Consider the following 17,238-nt stretch of genomic DNA (forward strand, 5'->3'; position numbering starts at 1 on the left):
ATTAGTGAACTTGCAAACAAGCACAGTTGACCACACCTGTGATACAAGACATATGATCTCAAGTCCAACAACTATGTTAAACACAACAGCTCCTTATATCATGTATACACCGTAAACAAAAAGTCAATCTGAAATGAGAGGTTTGGCAAAAATACACAATCCATTGAAAAAAAGAGTTCCACAACACCAACACAACACAGTAGATGACTTGCCGTAAGAAAAAGCTGCCTGTCAAATGGTTTCATAAATAACTGACACCACAAGAAACAACAGTCAAGATTCCTCACAAATTAAGGAATGCAAAACATAATAGGTACATCCTCTCCAGAAGACAGGTAATGCCAAGCAGACTGAATCACTTATATCAAGAATATCATAGGAAGAAGAAAAACTTACAATACACTCAAAAAATCCTCCTATTATATAAGTGTCTCTCAAGACTTTTATAGGTGATTGGCAGCCTTGTTGGAGACCAAAACGGTCCATCTCCTAGGACATTTTTTCTGAGGTCAAGGACAAGCCATCAAATTTACATTGGTCTTGGGACAAGTTGGCTCAACCCTTGCATCATGAACCTTTGGCTGCCAATTTACAGCACCATAATATAGACCATGAATAGGGATTGCCTGCAATTGGTATAACATTTATGCCTTCACTAGATACTTTTACTTTGCCATAAAGGAAGAACTCACAAGCAAATAGCAGTCAAATAATGCAACCACAGTCACGCTGCAACTTGCTGAAGCACCAGATTACTCCAAGAGTAGAACCAAAGGGTAACTATACACCAGCCTACAACTGGCATAACCATATGACTCTAAAAGAACACTAAAGGAAAATGGCATGCATTACAAGTTACTTACCTTTGTTAACGATGTATCTGGTAGAGAAGATTCTAGCCGCAGATTCCTTAACGTGGAATTATCCTCAGGCGTGAGCCTGGATCCGGAAAACTTATTTTTTTTGCCACAGCATCCCTGCCCGCAGGGGGCACGGCAATGCGCGACTCTGCCCAGTCATCGTCCGCGCAAGTGACGTCAGCGAGGTCACATAAGTCCCACCCCGGCGCGCCTACTTCAGTTTCTTCGAGAACTTTTCCGCACCACAACGCGGAGCCACCAGACAAACTGGGAACATGGGAACAGTGTGCGAAATAGCAGAACATTTGGAAAAAGGAATGGTGAGGAACACAATAAGGAGCAGTGCCAGACACTGCAGTACCCAAAGGCAGGGAAAAGAATAAAGAACAGAGCCCAGCCCTGAACTGCCACCCTGCCAGAATGTAGACAGTACTCTCCTGAGACAAGGCACACATGCAAAATGTCATGACAACCTGAGCAGGAGTATAACCCCAACTAAGAACAATTAAGGGGAACCAGTTCCAAGACAAACAGGGAACAACAACCCTCCAAGGCAGTCCTAGCACAGTGCGACAATCCCGCAAGGAAAGTAAGGGGAAAGCACTGCCAGGTGACCCCAAATTAAAGGGAAGAAGAGGTGCCAGGACCCTACAAACAAACAGGGAGGAAGGGGAGGGGCGAGAGTAAAGGCAAGCCCCAATCCCGAAGCAACCAGGACAGAGGGGCACAGGAGTACCTATAGACCCATCCTATAAATTGCCAAAGAGGAGGAAGGAACAAGAAACAAGACAAAAACATCATGTCAAAGAGCAAAGAATGCACTCACAGAAACATAGCCATCCACTGGAAGGTGAGTGCAGAAGGCCAAGTAATAAAGATACTCGCAGAACAAGTTGGAAGGGTGGGCCGTGAAGGAATCTGCGGCTAGAATCGTCTCTACCAGATACATTGTTACCGAAGGTAAGTAACTCGTACATCAGATAGAAACTACTAGCCGCAGATTATTTAACGTAGAAAAGATACCCTAGCCATACCCACGGGGAAGGAGGGTCTGCTAAAGGACCCCACCAGCCTGGAGGAGTGTGGCTCACTGATTAGAGCGGCAGACCCTGATGCAGAGGTCTGGCCCGGGACCAGGGTTCAATTCTTGACGCGGCAGGGTCCTGAGCCCAAAAATGTCCACGGACTCGATAATTCTCGCCTCGATGCCTACTCTAATCAAGGGGTCCCACGCTGCAACTCTGGGCAATAGCTTGCTTAATCTCCACTACGGCGGCCCACCCGCTGCGGGATGCCTGGCTTTCACCTTGGGGATGCCCAGTAGGGGTTATCTCACAGGGAAAAAGCCAGGACGGGTTCCCAAGGCAAGCGCCTTGATGCCTTCGGGTGATACGTGCGCTATATAAGTCGCAATACATTTACATTTACATTTACAGCCTGGACATAACAGAAGGTCCCACAGGGGACCAGTCCAATTGACAGGGCGTGGAGCCCCTCTCCCCAGGCAAGGGGAATACCACAATCAGAACACTCACTAGAGGGGTGTGGGAGGATGAAAAGAGAACGAGAAGCCCGTTCACTCTCAACAGAGGAAACAAGGGCAAGGTCAGGGAGGCTGAAGCACCCTACGCCCCTACAAGGCAACCGAACCTCTAGCCAATTCCAGGTAAGGTAGAGGAAGAAGAAGAAACCTAGAGGGCCCCAAGAAAACGAGGGAAAAGAAGGCGAGCCCCCCATAGTCGGAAATCAACAGACCAGACAGAGCGGCTCTGGCAGCAATAAGCAGCCGGAAACAGGAAGAACAGCCCGGGGCCCCCAGGGAGACAGGGCAGGCTACGCCTGAAAAAGGAAAAAACATGAAACCATCTCAGCCTCTAGGACAGGAGCATGAAGGCGAGGAAATGCCCGGACACAACACCACGAGGGGTCCGCGCACACGACCTAAAGAAGCATCCGCAACGTACATAAACGCCATGGAGAGCAGAGGCCCGAAGGCGACCACAACCCCCTATCACAGCGCAAGCTATATAACAGCTACCACTACCCAACACAGGGTACGTTAAGTCCCAAAACATAGGAACCCTCTTTGGACGAAACTTCTGCAGCAGAGGAAAAACGAAAGAGCCGCAGGGCGAAAACCTCCGCAGAAGGCTTGTCAAGCAGACCAAGAGAAAAACAGAATGTCTAATCTCAGGGCCAATCTGTGCAGATAACTCAAGCAAAAAACACATACAGGCAACAAGGGCCGTCCAGCAGCCAACAAGCCACAGTCTCAGCAAGGAGAACTCTCGTGGCCATAAAACACACAGCAAAACAAGGGCGACTCGCCCAAAGGGAGGTCCAAGAACCAGATCAACTCACCAGTCACTGAGGAGGAGAAGAAGGAGGAGGAGGAGGAGGAGGAGGAGGAGAACGAAGCCCCGGCAGGAACCTCAGGATGGCCGAGTCTAATGGGGCATGTAATAACAGGGTGCCGTCGAAGGGAAGATCAACAAGTTGTTCCCTAACATTCTCAGGGAACACACTGTCCCGAAGGCAAGCGTGGCGGCATAGGGCAACCTAAGAAGACATGGTACGACCCAGTGCCTCCGATATGTCCAGAGCAGAGCGTAGAATGAACGCCGCCAGCTCACGGCCATCCAACGCATAATGCCGCAAGTCAACCTGAACAGTCTCCTGTGAAGCGGCGGATCCCAAGGACTCGACCGTGTCCCACAAAGAAGAGGTGGCCCTGGCCAACACTCATAAGGTGTTAAGAGGCCGCAGAGCGGCGCTGGTCAAGGCGAACATGTTGCGCCCCCAAGAGTCCAGCCAGCAGGCCTCCCGGGACGGTGGAGATAACAGTGGCGGCAGGGAGGGAAAAGCAGTCCACAAAAGTAGGCTGGAAGCAGAAGGGTAAAGGGAAAGACACGCCGAGTCACGCAGTGCTGGAATGCCGGTGCAGGAGGTGATGGGGCACCGGGTACCCTGTGGCGCCCCCAAGTCCCCATCAGGGAAGATAGGAGCGAACCCTCAAAGGGAAGCAACGGCTCCCTCCCACCAGAGCCCTGGTGGAGAACCTCCAGAAGATAATCTGCAGGAAAATGAGCAACCGGGTCACCCATGCGCAAAATACCCACAGTCGCGGACATAGCGAGCGAAGGCCGCACCTGCCCCTCTAGGCCCCGCGGTGGAGAAAGCAGCTTCTCCGTGGGCGACGGATGCAAACTAAGGCGGCCGTCCCTGAAGCCAAACGGGGCAGGCAAGGGCCAGACCTGAAAGTTAGAAGGAGGGACCGAGGAGTGGGGGACCTGTTGCTCCTCCGGGGAAAACTGCGGCCTCGGAAATGGCGGAGAGCAACCTTTTGATGAAGCCAGGGAAAAAGCCACCAAGCGGCGGCCCGTCTCCGGTGAGGACAACACCAGCAGGCACACAACCTCCGGAGAAGAGGGATCGTCCGAAAACGAGCCCGCAACTCGGCGCCTGTCCGGCAACGTGGAGTCCGCCGCCTGAGGCAGGACGTCATCACCATCCGGCGCCAAGGGAAATGCCCAGACTGGGACATAGGGGGTCCGCCGAACCATGTGGCGCCGCAACGGCTGACTCAACCTCCGACTCGACCTCCGATAAGGCAGCCGACTGCATGGAGGGACGAGAGGGGCCCGGAGGGGGACGAGGGGTTCCCTTCCAGCCTTGACCCATAGCGGGACGAGGGAGGTTCACCGACCCCTCTGGCGCCAGCCGGGCCAGCATTTGCCGGCGCTATAGCGGTGTCACCTCAGCCGTAGACAAGGCCGCCGCCTGTCCAGAGGGCCGAGAGGGGCTCGGGATGCGATCGAGCCCCGGGGACCTCCCGAAACACCACAGGGACTCCCGCAGGAGTTTGCGGTGAAGCAGAGGCGCCCTGGTCCGAAGGAGGGACCCCCGTAGGGCCGCACCCCAACGGCACCACATCCTCCACTCCTGTAGCTGAACCAGTAGGCGCTGAAGCCGTCGGCGACACAGCGGAGGGCCCTGCACAATGCAAGGGATTCGCCGACGACCCAGGAGGAGAAGCCAGCGAGGCCTGCAAAGCCGCCGCATATGTCTCCAACTGGGCTCTCTACGCCCCCTCACCGGGAAACAGTGGATAGGAGGACGAGGCGTAGGGCTGCATCACCAGCGGTGAGCCCACGCCCCCAACAGGCCGGAAACCAGCCCTCGGGGACAAACTGTGACACTTACCCACGGGGAGCAACGCTCATGTAACGCCGGAGAGGGATGAGGATGCCGACGATGGCCGCTGCAAGAACCTTCCGCCAAAGCGGATCGAGGGGAAGAAGCCGACCTGGAGAGACGTGCCAAGGTCAGTTTCATCCGCCGCGACTTCTGCTTCAACTGTTGGCACGCCTCACAATCAGGGGAGCCGTGATCCTCCCCTAAACACCACATGCAAATGAGGTGAGTGTCCGTCTCCGACATAAGGCATCCACACGATGTGCAAGACAAAGCCCCAAGGCATTCACACACTGTTCCACACAGATACCACAAAAGGGAAAGACAAAGGGGTCCAAACAGGCCCAGAGGATAAATTGATACTTGTATAGCGCACTACTCACCCGCAAGGGTCTCAAGGCGCATGTACGAATACCGCTGTGGAACCCGTCCTGGCTTTCCCTGTGAGGCGTCCACTCCTGGGCACCCCCAGGGTGAAGGCCAGGCATCCTTAGCGTTGTGGGGGCCGTTGTGGAGATTAAGCAAGCTATTGCCCAGAGTTGCAGAGTGTGACTCCATGATTGGAATAGGCACCGAAGCGAGAATTATCAGGTTCATGGAATTTTTGAGCCCAAGACCCGCCGAGGCGGGGAATTGAACCCTGGTCCCGGGATAGACCTCTGCATCAGGGTCTGCCACTCTAACCATTGAGCCACACTTCTCCACAAGATAGACCGGATCCGCGTTGAACGCAGAAAAGGAAAAAACTGACGTAGGCGTGCCGGGGTGGGACTCATGTGACCTCGCTGACGTCACATGCGCGGACGACGCCTGGGCGGAGTCGCGCAATGCCGACCCCCCGGCACGCAGGGATGCTGTGCAAAAAAATAAAAGTTTTCCGTATCCAGTCTCACGCCTGAGGATAATTCTACGTTAAGGAATCTGCGGCTAGTAGTCTCTATCAGATACCTGCATACTGAACTGCTTTGAAGAAGCATGCAACAGTTCTGCTTACATACAGGAAGTCACCTCTCTTAATGAGAGCCTCTTGAGCAGAAAGCTCATCCTCAGAGACCAGTTAACAAAAGTAACGTCTCTCAGTCATTTAAATCCATACACAAATAAGAGGGAAAATGGAACTAAGGTTATAACCACTGTTCTTCATTGGAGTACTTGTGGTAGTACCGAAACTGGACATACCCAACGTCCTAATAAGGCTACTCCGTGACCAACAAAAGAATACATCTCAAGCCTAGGGACAAGCAAAACAACGCTGTGACAGAAAATGTAGCACTACGACTTTGTAGTTCTCTGCCTTCCCCAAAAAGACGGGCACCATCAAATAGTCCAACAGGACAGCTTCCAAAAAACGCAAAAATGCCAACAAAGCCCTACACCTTAGCGCCACTGCAGATGCCATGGCCCGACCCACAGAATCCGTTGTGTCCATGCCATACTTAATGGTAAGACTAGCAACCTGCTGACCATCTCTAATCAAGTTGCCTACCTCAGCATGGAGGTTATGCGGAAGATATGGGAGCATGTTCTGTAAAGAATCCCATAAAGCATAGGAAAAACACCCCAGCACACAAGAAGTGTTGGTGGCTCTCAATGCTGAGCTGGCTGAAAAAAATGTGTGCTTACCACAAGCATCACAGTCCCTAAAATCCTTACCAACTGGAGTCTTAGGAGTAGAATCTACAACCTGAGAAGACATTGCAGTATGAGTCACTAGGTCATTAGTAGAAGGATGTCTATGCAAACAAACTGGGTCCCCAGGTGCAGGCAAATGCCTATGTGCAATATCAGGGTCCACTGAGACCCCCAACTCGGGTTTGGCCCAAGCACCTAACAAAATGTCAAATAAGACTTTACTATACGGAAGAACAGGCTCTTCCCCCATCTGTCCCTGGCAAATGATTTTAAACAAAGGGTCTGTAAGACCTCTGTACCGTGGGCAGTAACAAGTCTAAAACTGCAGCTACTTTCCTCAGCATGTCAGCAAATGAGGAACTTGCCTCCGTGGCAAGACTAAGTGGAGAAAGCAAACCCAAAGCGGGCGAAGAATCCAGCCCACTGGCCTCACCAAGAGCTGTAAGCCAGCTATTCCCCATCTGAAACACATTGGTGTCGGAAATGGGCTGAAGAAGTCCTGCCCAAGTCGATACAGGTGGACCTCACAATGCCTCTTCCTGAAAAGGGGCCACAAACTGTACAACCCCTCAGGTTGCATAGCCGACTCTGCATATGATGCTGTATGATGCAGAAGAAACACCATTTTGACGTCGACTGGGAGAGGAGGAGAGGCACCTTCGACTGGGACCGCAAACGTCAATGTCTGAGTCAGTCGATCAAAGAAAGCGTCGTAGGCAAAGATCCCAAAGGACTGTGTGCCTGTGGCAAAGCGACCCCAGCCGATGTCGACTGGCGCCGATCCATCAACTCCGATGGCCTAACCTTCACTGAGGAAAAAACCTCAAACGGCACCCCACTCACCTCCTTGCGGAATAGAGGAGGTCCAGAGGGAGATGGGGTGCCTAAGATGAGGTGTAAGGAATCATATTATTCCCTCATCTGTGCCATTGAAGCACAGCTCCTGGAAACCACAAGGTTTAAACCTGTCGACATTAGACAAAAGCACACTGTTACACCAACACCAGGTGTCGAAGTAGGTCGAGAAATATCGACCAGTGGAACCGCTTCTCCGGAAACTGACGTCCGCGCGCCGGTGGGGACTTCTATAGCTCCTCTGATGTTATGACCGGAGTCAACATCATTGCAGAGTTGTATGACGCCGTCCCCCGGAGCAAAAAGGTACTGCTGAAAGTTTACGGATCCAGACTGGCACCTGGGGAGAATTCAAAAGTTAAGGAATCTGCTGCTAGATGTCTCGAAGACTGGAGTGGTGAAGAGTGAAATGCAATTTTGTTGACTTTGGTGGTGTGTCGGAGTGGCGTAGAGTGTCGTAGAGTATTATAAAGGAGAGTGGCATGTCGTAGAGTAGAGTGCAGTGGCGTGACGTAGATTAGAGTGGTCTGTCCGAGTGGTGTGTGGTAGAGTGGATTAAAATGTAGGGGCGTAGAGTGGAGTGACATGTCAGAGTGGAGTGACATGTCCTAGAGTTTAGTGGCCTGTCGTAGGGTGAAGTGGCTTGTTGTGTCGTAAGGTGGCATGGTGTTGAGTGTCGTGGAGTGATATTGCATGTCATAAGGAGGAATGGCGTGTCGTAGAAAGGAGTATCGTACAGTTGAGTGGAGTGTCATACAGTGGAGTGGTGTGTTGTACAGTGTCAGAGTGGAGTGGCATGTCAGAATGAAGTATCAGAGTGGTATGGAGTGCCATACAGTGCAGTGGAGTATCATACAGTGGAGTGGTGTGTCGTAGAGTGGTTTGGTTAATTGTGTAGTGGAGTAAACTGGAGTGTTGTAGAGTGTAGGGGTATGGAGTGGAGGAGAGTGTTGTGGAGTGTCATTGACTGGCATGTCTTAGAGTGAAGAGGCGTACAGTGGAGTGTTGCAAAATGCAGTGGTGTGTCACATAGTAGAGTGGAGGGGCGTTTCATAGCGTGGCCTGTTGTAGAGTGTTTTATAGTGGAGATATGTACAGTGGAATGGCATATAGTGTTATGACGCAGATTGGAGTGGCTTGTTGTAGAGCGAAGTGGATTGTTGTAGAGTGGAGTGGTGTGTCGTCGAGTGGCGTGTCGTAGAGTGTAGTGGCGTATCATAGAGTGGCATGTCAGAGTGGAGTTAAGTGTCAAAGTGGAGTGCCATTGAGTGGCGTATCGTAGAGTGGAGTGTCGTAGAGTAGAGTGGCGTGCCGTAGAATGCATCAGCATGCCCTAGAATGGAGTAGCATGTCGTAGAGTGGATTGTTGTGAAGTTGAGTTTCAAGGAGTGTTGTAGAGTGGAGTGGTGTGGTCTGTAGTAGAATGGTGTGCCGTTGAGTAAAGTGCAGGTGCATGTCAGAGTGACATGTGCTACAGTGGCGTGGAGGGGTGTTGAGGGAAAGGGGTAGAGTGTAGTGGCATTTTGTAGAGAGTAGTGTCATAGCATACAGTGGAATGGCAGTTACCAAAAATGGCGTGGAGTGTAAGCATGGGCGAATTTTGCGAATCTCGCGTTCGCGAATTTTGCGGATTTGCGAACTCGCAATCCGCAAAATCCGCGAATTCTCGCAAATTTGCGGATTTTTTATTTTTTTTGTGTTCGCGCGGGTTTCTGCCAGTTCGCGAGGGTTTTGTACAATTTCGCAAACGCGAACTTACCTGTCGGGTCGCAAGTTTCGCGAACTTGTTGTTTCTACGTGTCCAGCCTGTTTGGGACACTCTTCTTCATCACTGCCACTCTCTGACTACTCATGCCACTATCTGGCCCACCCATGCCACCCTCTGTTTCATCACAGCACCCTCTGGTTGTCCAGTCAGTGTACATTATTGTGGCAAAGCAAAGCACACCTTCCCTGCCTCAAGTGACCTGAATTAATTTGGGGCTGATTAATGTGTCACAGAATATTTTTTTAGCTGGCACCTGCTTCCTTAGTGCTTCCTGATTAGTGATCTTTTGCACTTGCTAAGTGCTTTCATTGTTGCAAAATTAGTTACAACACCTGCCCTGCCCCAACTGACAATAATGAATTAAGGGCTGATTAATGGATTTGAACTTCCAGCCTGGCTCCTGCTTGTCTCCCTTAGCTGTAATTCAGGACCTTTGTGGCATATGTGTAACTATTCTGAGGTTCAGAGCAGGGTCACATAATAGTTGCAACTGGCAACTGAACTCTGGAGGGGCCCCTCAGGAAGCACTACAGGAAATGGCTACTAATGATGAGCCTGAACTTTTGAACCTGTAAGTAGTTTCAGTTTTGCTAAGATCGTATTTCTGCAATTTAGCGCTTATTCGCGGGGCGCGAAGTTGTACTGGGAAGCCGCGAACTCACGCGAACAGTGCGAGCAAGCCATAAAATCCGCTGCTCGCGGATTTGGCGGGAGATTCGCGAATCTCGCGGATTGCGAATTTACCGAAAATCCGCAAAATCCGCGAGCGAAACGGATTTTCCGCCCATGCTTAGTGGAGTGTCAGAGTGAAGTGGGGTGTTGTAGAGTGTCGTGGAGTAGAGTGGATTGTATTATGGAAGAGAGTGTTGTGTCGTGGTGTATTGTGGAGTGGCATGTTGGAGAGTGGAGTGGCACAGAGTGGAGAGGAATGCCATAGACTGGAGTGGAATGGCATGTCAGAGTGGCACAGAAAGGAGTGGCATGATAGAGTGGAGTGGTGTGTTGTAGAGTGGAGTGGCATATTGTAGATTGGAGTGTTGTTGAGTAGACTTGCATGTCGTAAAGTGGCGTTTTGTTGAGTGAAGTGCTGTATCATAAGAGTGGAGAAGCATGGCGTTATCGTAGATTGGAGTGGAGTGCCGTACAGTAGATTAGCGTGTCAGAGTAGAATAGAATGCTGTAGAGTAGAGTGAGTTTGTATAGTGGAGTTGAGGTCAGAGTGGAGAAACGTGTTGTTGTGTGGAGTGTTGTACAGTGGAATGGCGTGTCAGAGTTAAATAGAGTGGCGCAGAGTGGAGTGAAGTGTCAGAGTAGAGTGGCATGTCAGACTGGAGTAGCATGTCGTGAAGTGGCGTGACGTAGAGTGCTATTTTCTAGAGTGGAGTAGAGAGGAGTGGCATAGAGAGAAGTAGAGTGTTGTACAGTGGCGTAGCAGTGGAGTGGACTGGGGTGTTCTAAATTGTCTTTTCTGATACATACATTCTTTTATTATATTTCAAAAAGTACTGCGGTACTTCAAAGATAATTTTACTAAAGTACTGTACTACATCGTAAACCTTATTAAAAATATATAAATCAATAAAAATACTTTCCCCTACCTCTATAAACTGTCCGACATTGCCTCATTTCTTCCTATATATTACACAAACAGTACTAATTTATATTTTACATAAAAACACTGAACAAATTTAAAGTATGGTCTAAACAAGATGGTTGATTTTTCATTTTAAAACGGCTTTGATTAACCAATAATATTGTGTTTCCTTATCGCCATGTACTTGGGTATAATACAAAGGTACCACAGTATACCGAAGCCCAATATATCATTACGCTTTTGTCCCTTATAACTTAAAAACTCGAGAACCAATTCAGATCATATAACAAAAAGGACGACTCTTTCCACACCATGAAAACCACAAAACGCTGCATCCTCAGCCAATGTAGAAAAAGGAATCAGTCTGCAAAGTGTAGTGGAGATTCATCAAACAGTGATGATGTTATTAGCAAGGAAAACCTGAGGAATTCCGTCTCTGGAAATTCTAATAATAACTAGAGAGGTCTCAGATTTATAATATTATATATATATATATATATATAATCACACACACACACACACACACATACCCCAAGAAAATAAACATTTGGAAATAAAAAGAATATTAAAAAGCATACCGACGACACGACTTTTGTTTGTAAATGCTTGTATAATTCCAACTTGTTTAGTGCTCGCTGCAAGGACAGCATATGGTTCAAACATGGCACGCCTCATTCCTAAAGCTGTGTTTGTCTTTCATCAATTTTACTTACGGACACTGATTCCTGTTGCTCTTTCTGAAGTATCTCGATTTTTCCATTTTGCTGCTTCATAGTAGCCTCTAATCTAGCATTTTCTATTTCAAGCCTAAAAGGTAAATATAAAGCCACATAAAAGTACGTGATGATTACTATCTTGACAATCTCAAATAGTTAGTTACATGTTATAAAAAATAGAAAAAACACATTAACATAGGAACTACCCTTATTATCATTTTTATGTTTTCTCCGACTACCATAATCAGGAACTTTCTTAACATAGTGACAGATCGACAATTGTGTGTTAAGCTGTTCCATCCTTAGCCATGAGCGACCTGTACTAGAATTGTGTGAACCCAATGCTAATGCACACTCGCATTATACTAGAATTGCTATTGATTTGAAACTTGAGCACATCACTGCTATTGGGAAAGCCTTTGTTGAAAATACGAATTGAGTGATTTACTGGACTACTGCAAATGTTAAATAGGCCATGAAGAAGCGATTTTCATTGTTAAACACATGCTGGACAATTTGTACTTGGACAATAAGTGTATTAAGAATATATTTTTCTTTTTGTCCCTAGCAATTCTTTCTCTGTATGAAATATTGATGCTGTGTTCCCGTGGTAGCACATTCTGAGGGGGCATTTGCTGCCGGTCTAAGTGATTCTGCCTCACTTGTCAATTTAACAGTCTAGACTTAAGTCACATCGATTTTGCTCTTCAGGATTCAATCTGGCTGCCAATGACATAGGCAGGAAAGTTTTTACTGGCATAAGAGTAGAGGAGTGTTGATGCTTGCCGCCGGTGCTCAACCCCACTCCCATCCACCTCTGATCCTGAACATTATTAACCAACCCTTGCTCAGGACATTGCCACTCAGGATGTTATTTGTGCTGCGTGACAAAAGTCAAACCACACAGGATTGTCGCTTCCACATGTGTGCTGTCAAGCTGTGACCCCTTCACCCCCTCACAGCTAAAAGTGCTCTCAGGAGGGCACCCCTAAAGCAGTGGCGATATGCCCCATCTGTTTGGCAGGCTACAGTGAAAATCAAGGATCCACAGCAGGATTCAAGAATCCTGTAGTCTATAAAAGCCACACACATGGCGTGGCCAGGCACCTGTCTTTCCTCCAAGTTGATGACAGGAAAAATCTTCTTGGACTCTGCTCTTCACCTGTGTTCCCAGCTCTCCATACGAGACAATCTTCACACTGAATGTTGAGTTCATCTTCTCCAACGTTTTCTGCTTGAGGGGTATCTTTGAACTACTTCTGCTGCATCACTTCAAAGAAATGTCTTGTATCCATGGAACTCTTCAAATTCTTCCAGCATGGTCTTTAAAAACCTCATGTTAGTGATTAACTATAGAGAGTTAGATTTGTTTGTTTGGATTATTAATTCTATTGGATTCTTTAACTCCACCTTGTACCTACATACTAGGCTTCTGACTCACCTTCTATTTTTTGCTGTAACAACGGTCTCCTGAGCCATTGCAGAATTACTTACAGATCCTGAGCGAACCTTTACTTTTATTCAGAGCCTCAAGTTGCAGATCTTTACATATGACATAAAAACTTGACCAGTCCCACAACAATTCCATTGGCTCTTGGACAATAGTATGTGCCCTTGATACGTCAAGTGTTTACTATGATACACCTGTTGCTAGAATGAATTTTGGATATTTTGTCAATATCTGTTAAATGTTACTATTCATTTACAAGAAAAAAAGGACATATTAAATAAAATTAGTAGAAGTAGAGATTAAAAGTAGTCCTAAATTCTGTTTAGTACAAAAGAGTCATCACTACTAAGACTGCAGAACACCTGAGAGAGCCTGAATTTGGAGAGATAAGCTGTGAGACTACAACCCGATAACCGCCATTGTGTGACTTCCCTCATATCTCTGTCTCCCCTCTACACCGTCAGTATCATGCACAGTCTTGTAAGTGTTCAGCCCTACTGACAGGGAATTGAGACTGGTGACTTCCACGCCTTTCCTCCAGCAACATTCGGATCTACCAGTTAGTGGCAACATATCTCTCACAAGGATTGTATAAGTCATCATACATGCAACTTTGTCTTTCTCCTCTGCTATACAATTACCATCTTATTTACTGTACTATTAATACCACCACATGTGAACAGATTCCCAAATAGACAAAAAAGTGGGCGAGAAAGGCAGGTTTCAAGTAAACGTGCTCCAGAGAACATATAAGGATTTATCTATGACAGTAGTTTTAATCATAATATATTTTCAATGAATCATTTACTTACCTATGGTAACACTGTTTCTGTTGGATACTCTAACCTCAGATATCCCACCTTAGAAAATTCCCCAGGTGCCACACGGAATCTGGAAACGTTTTCCAGCAATGCACCACTGTGCTGCTTGTGGACCTGCATGTAAGCGCCACCCCAGCATACTGAGGTCAGTGTCTTGCGAATCACTTTTTGCACCATCACACATGAAGCATGAAGCATGAATGATTGTTGCCACTAGTGTGTAGATTACTAACCTGGGACCTTTTTAGATGGTAAGAAGAGGCCACTCCACATGACAGGGAGTGGGGAAGGAGGTGAATGAGGAATCTATGATTTCACAGAGTATCCACCGGAAAGAGCGTTACTGAAGTAACTTGCACATTTGATGGATACTTCATATTGCAGATTCTTCCCCACCAAATAAAAACCAAAGCAGAACCTCCCAAGGTGGAGGGTCTGTCAAGAGGACTCAAGAGTAAACATTCTTGCAGGACTGAGGGGGGGGGGGGGGGGGGGGGAAATACCATTCCCACTTGACCTGGTTGTGAAGGCAGTCATACTTTGTGAATGATAATACTGATGCCCAAGCCTGGCAAAAGGCATCGACAAGTTCTCCCTGTGCCAATGCAGTGGTAACAGTCTTTGCCCCGGTGGAATGGACTCTCAGACCTTCTGGAGGCTGCTTGATGGCCAGTGTATAGCAACTCTTGATGCAGAGGACAATCCACATTGACTGGGTTTTATTTACACAGACTTCTTTTTCTTTGCTCCGGGAAACATACGCTGATCATCCACACGGTATCCTTGGTACCATCAATGTAAAAGCTCAAAAACCTTTTGGGGTCCAAACCATGAGGTCTCTCCTCCTCTTTCATGGGGCAAAAGAAGGGCAAAGAATGCAGTCAGGGTGATAGTTTGCCTAATGTGGAAAGGAGTCACAGTTTTTGGTATAAAGGCCAACCGAGTTCTCAACACCACTTTTTCTAGAAAAAAAGTGGTGTAGAGTGCTTGCACGAATAGTGTCTGAAACTCATTCATGCACTACGGTTAAGTAATTGGATTGAATAACCTTCAAACTCAAAGGACACAGTGAACAGCTATGCATTGGCTCAAAGGGTGTGCACATGAGAAACGTTAAGACCAAATAAAGATCCCACTGTGGCATCATAAGCGGTTTGAGAGTAAACGTGGGTCAACCCATTCACAAACCTCATCCCAACAGGAGATTTAAATAAAAACAGTTGTAAGGGCAACCATAGTAGGACTGAAAGGGATAGCACATTACCTTTAATAATGCCTACTGTAAGGCCGTGGTGGGCAAAAGACCAAAACAACATCAAAAGCTTGGTTTATAAAGACTCAATCTTGTAGATAAAGCAACAGGGAAAAAGTCTGTTCCAGTTTCTGGAATAAAAGGAGTTTGTGGAACTGTGTTTTACTGTAAGGGTGACATCTACAAGTCATGCATCAGATCAACTTCACTCATCAGGTGTAGATTGTAGGTTTCGGGAGCAGAACTCTGCCCTCCACTGCAACAGATGATCCACAGGAAGTGGAGGCCTGATCTGAGGACAGATGCTAATACCCAGACGTTTCTAGATGAAAATCCAACGTGCAAAACCTTTTACACTGTGCTTTCTTGACTGTGGGGAAAATATCCTGCCAGGCTCTCACCACTCTCAGCAGATGCACTGTGCCACCTCAGGATCTACATGTCATCTGTTATCACAAGAAGTAGTTTGCAACCGAGGAAATGCCCTGATGTTCCATCCAACTTCAGAGATGCAGAGCATACTGGCACAGAATCCAGGCCCTCACTCCACCTTACATGTTGGAATGCAGAAACCCTGAACTGCACTGAGTACAGGATAGCTCTAATGAATGGAAGCATCTGTGAAAGAATAAGGTGCAATTTTTGTTCGTTGATGGCGAACCCTAATGCTGTCAAGAGGTTTCTGGTATCTGATGTGGTCTATGACTGAATGTGGTGAAGCAAGATTCAAAACCCAGTCATCATTTTAGGAGAAAACTGGTATCCCCAACCTCTGCAATTAAGCACAGCCGTCACTTTCGTGAACACCAAACAGGAACTGGTGAGGCTGAAGGGGAGCACTGCAAAGTCAAAATGCTCATTACTGACCTTGAACCATAAGTAAGCTTTGAGGGACTGTAGAACGCGTGCCTGCTAACAGAGACTCCTCCGTTTGACACCGGGTGCTCCTTTTGCTGACTTAACTCACGCCTCGTGGCCCCCGCTTCGCTGGAGCCGCTCGAGGCTTTGCCAGTGTTGGTTGCCGGACTGCCTGATCAAGAGGTATCGCCGAGGGAATTGAACTGCAACAGGGACTGCGTGGACCAGCGGGCGCTGCGTTACAAACTCGCCACAGCTGGTCCTCTTCCCGCCCCCTCCCGCTGGACATTAAGAGCGAAGGGCTGAACGTGCACTGTGTGCCTGCTAACAGAGACTCCTCCGTTTCACACCGGGTGCTCCTTTTGCTGACTTTTAACCCATGCCTCGCGGCCCCCGCTTCGCGGGAGCCGCTCGAGGCTTTGCCAGTGTTGGTTGCCGGACTGCCTGATCAAGAGGTATCGCCGAGGGAATTGAACTGCAACAGAAACTGCGAGGACCAGCGGGCGCTGCGTTACAAACTCGCCACAACTGGTCCTCTTCCCGCCTCCTCCCTCTATATAACGTCAGCCAACGACGCGCTAGCGGGACGCTAGCGGGACGCGCGCGGGGCAAAGCGCGGAGCGAAGCCCGGGCAAAGGGCGGGCCCTCTGAGGCCCTCAGAGAACCGAAGAGACCGGAGCGGATACATCCCCCTGGTACTTTTTTCCATACTCCAGTAGTTGCCATAATCTGTTGGACATTTTAGAACTGTGCTTTGTATTTTTACACATTCGAGTTCAGCATGTCTGACATGCAGGGAGGGTTGTTAAACAAAACGCTAGATAATTATTTCACCAAAGCCACCCCAGACATCCCTATAGAAATCGCTTTGGCAGAGCGTCGAGCTGAACGCCGCCGCTCTGTAGAAAGCATGAAAAACCGGCCACTGTCACCATTACTTTTACCTCCTACTTCCGCCAATGAAAATACACAGATAGCCAATGTCATTGTACATATATCGGACACTCAGTCTCCAGAAGTGACCAATACTACATCTACACCAATCGCTTCCCCTGAGTTGGCTATGAATGGCACCTCCCCAACTATTCATATGAGCACTCTTAATCTACCAAAGCCGCCTGTCCACATACTAACTAAAACATCACGAAATAGGGCAAAAAAAACTATGCCTGTACTTATGACACATGGACCTCCTCCTTGTAAAAAAAGGCGAAAAAGGGGGGACTTGCAACAACCAA

General features: G+C 48.1%; 1 protein-coding gene across 1 annotated transcript in view; it reads right to left on the reverse strand.

The window, feature by feature from the left end:
- ANKRD26 (ankyrin repeat domain 26) overlaps positions 1 to 17,238 on the reverse strand; it is a 969,942-nt gene that overhangs the window by 288,444 nt on the left and 664,260 nt on the right. The window contains exon 31 of the mRNA XM_086919420.1: positions 11,617 to 11,710. Coding sequence (XP_086775546.1) covers positions 11,617 to 11,710 — 94 coding nt within the window. The remainder of the gene's footprint in view (positions 1 to 11,616; positions 11,711 to 17,238) is intronic.

The sequence above is a fragment of the Lissotriton vulgaris genome, chromosome 1_1 (assembly GCF_964263255.1).
Source record: "Lissotriton vulgaris chromosome 1_1, aLisVul1.2, whole genome shotgun sequence".
NCBI lineage: Eukaryota > Metazoa > Chordata > Amphibia > Caudata > Salamandridae > Lissotriton > Lissotriton vulgaris.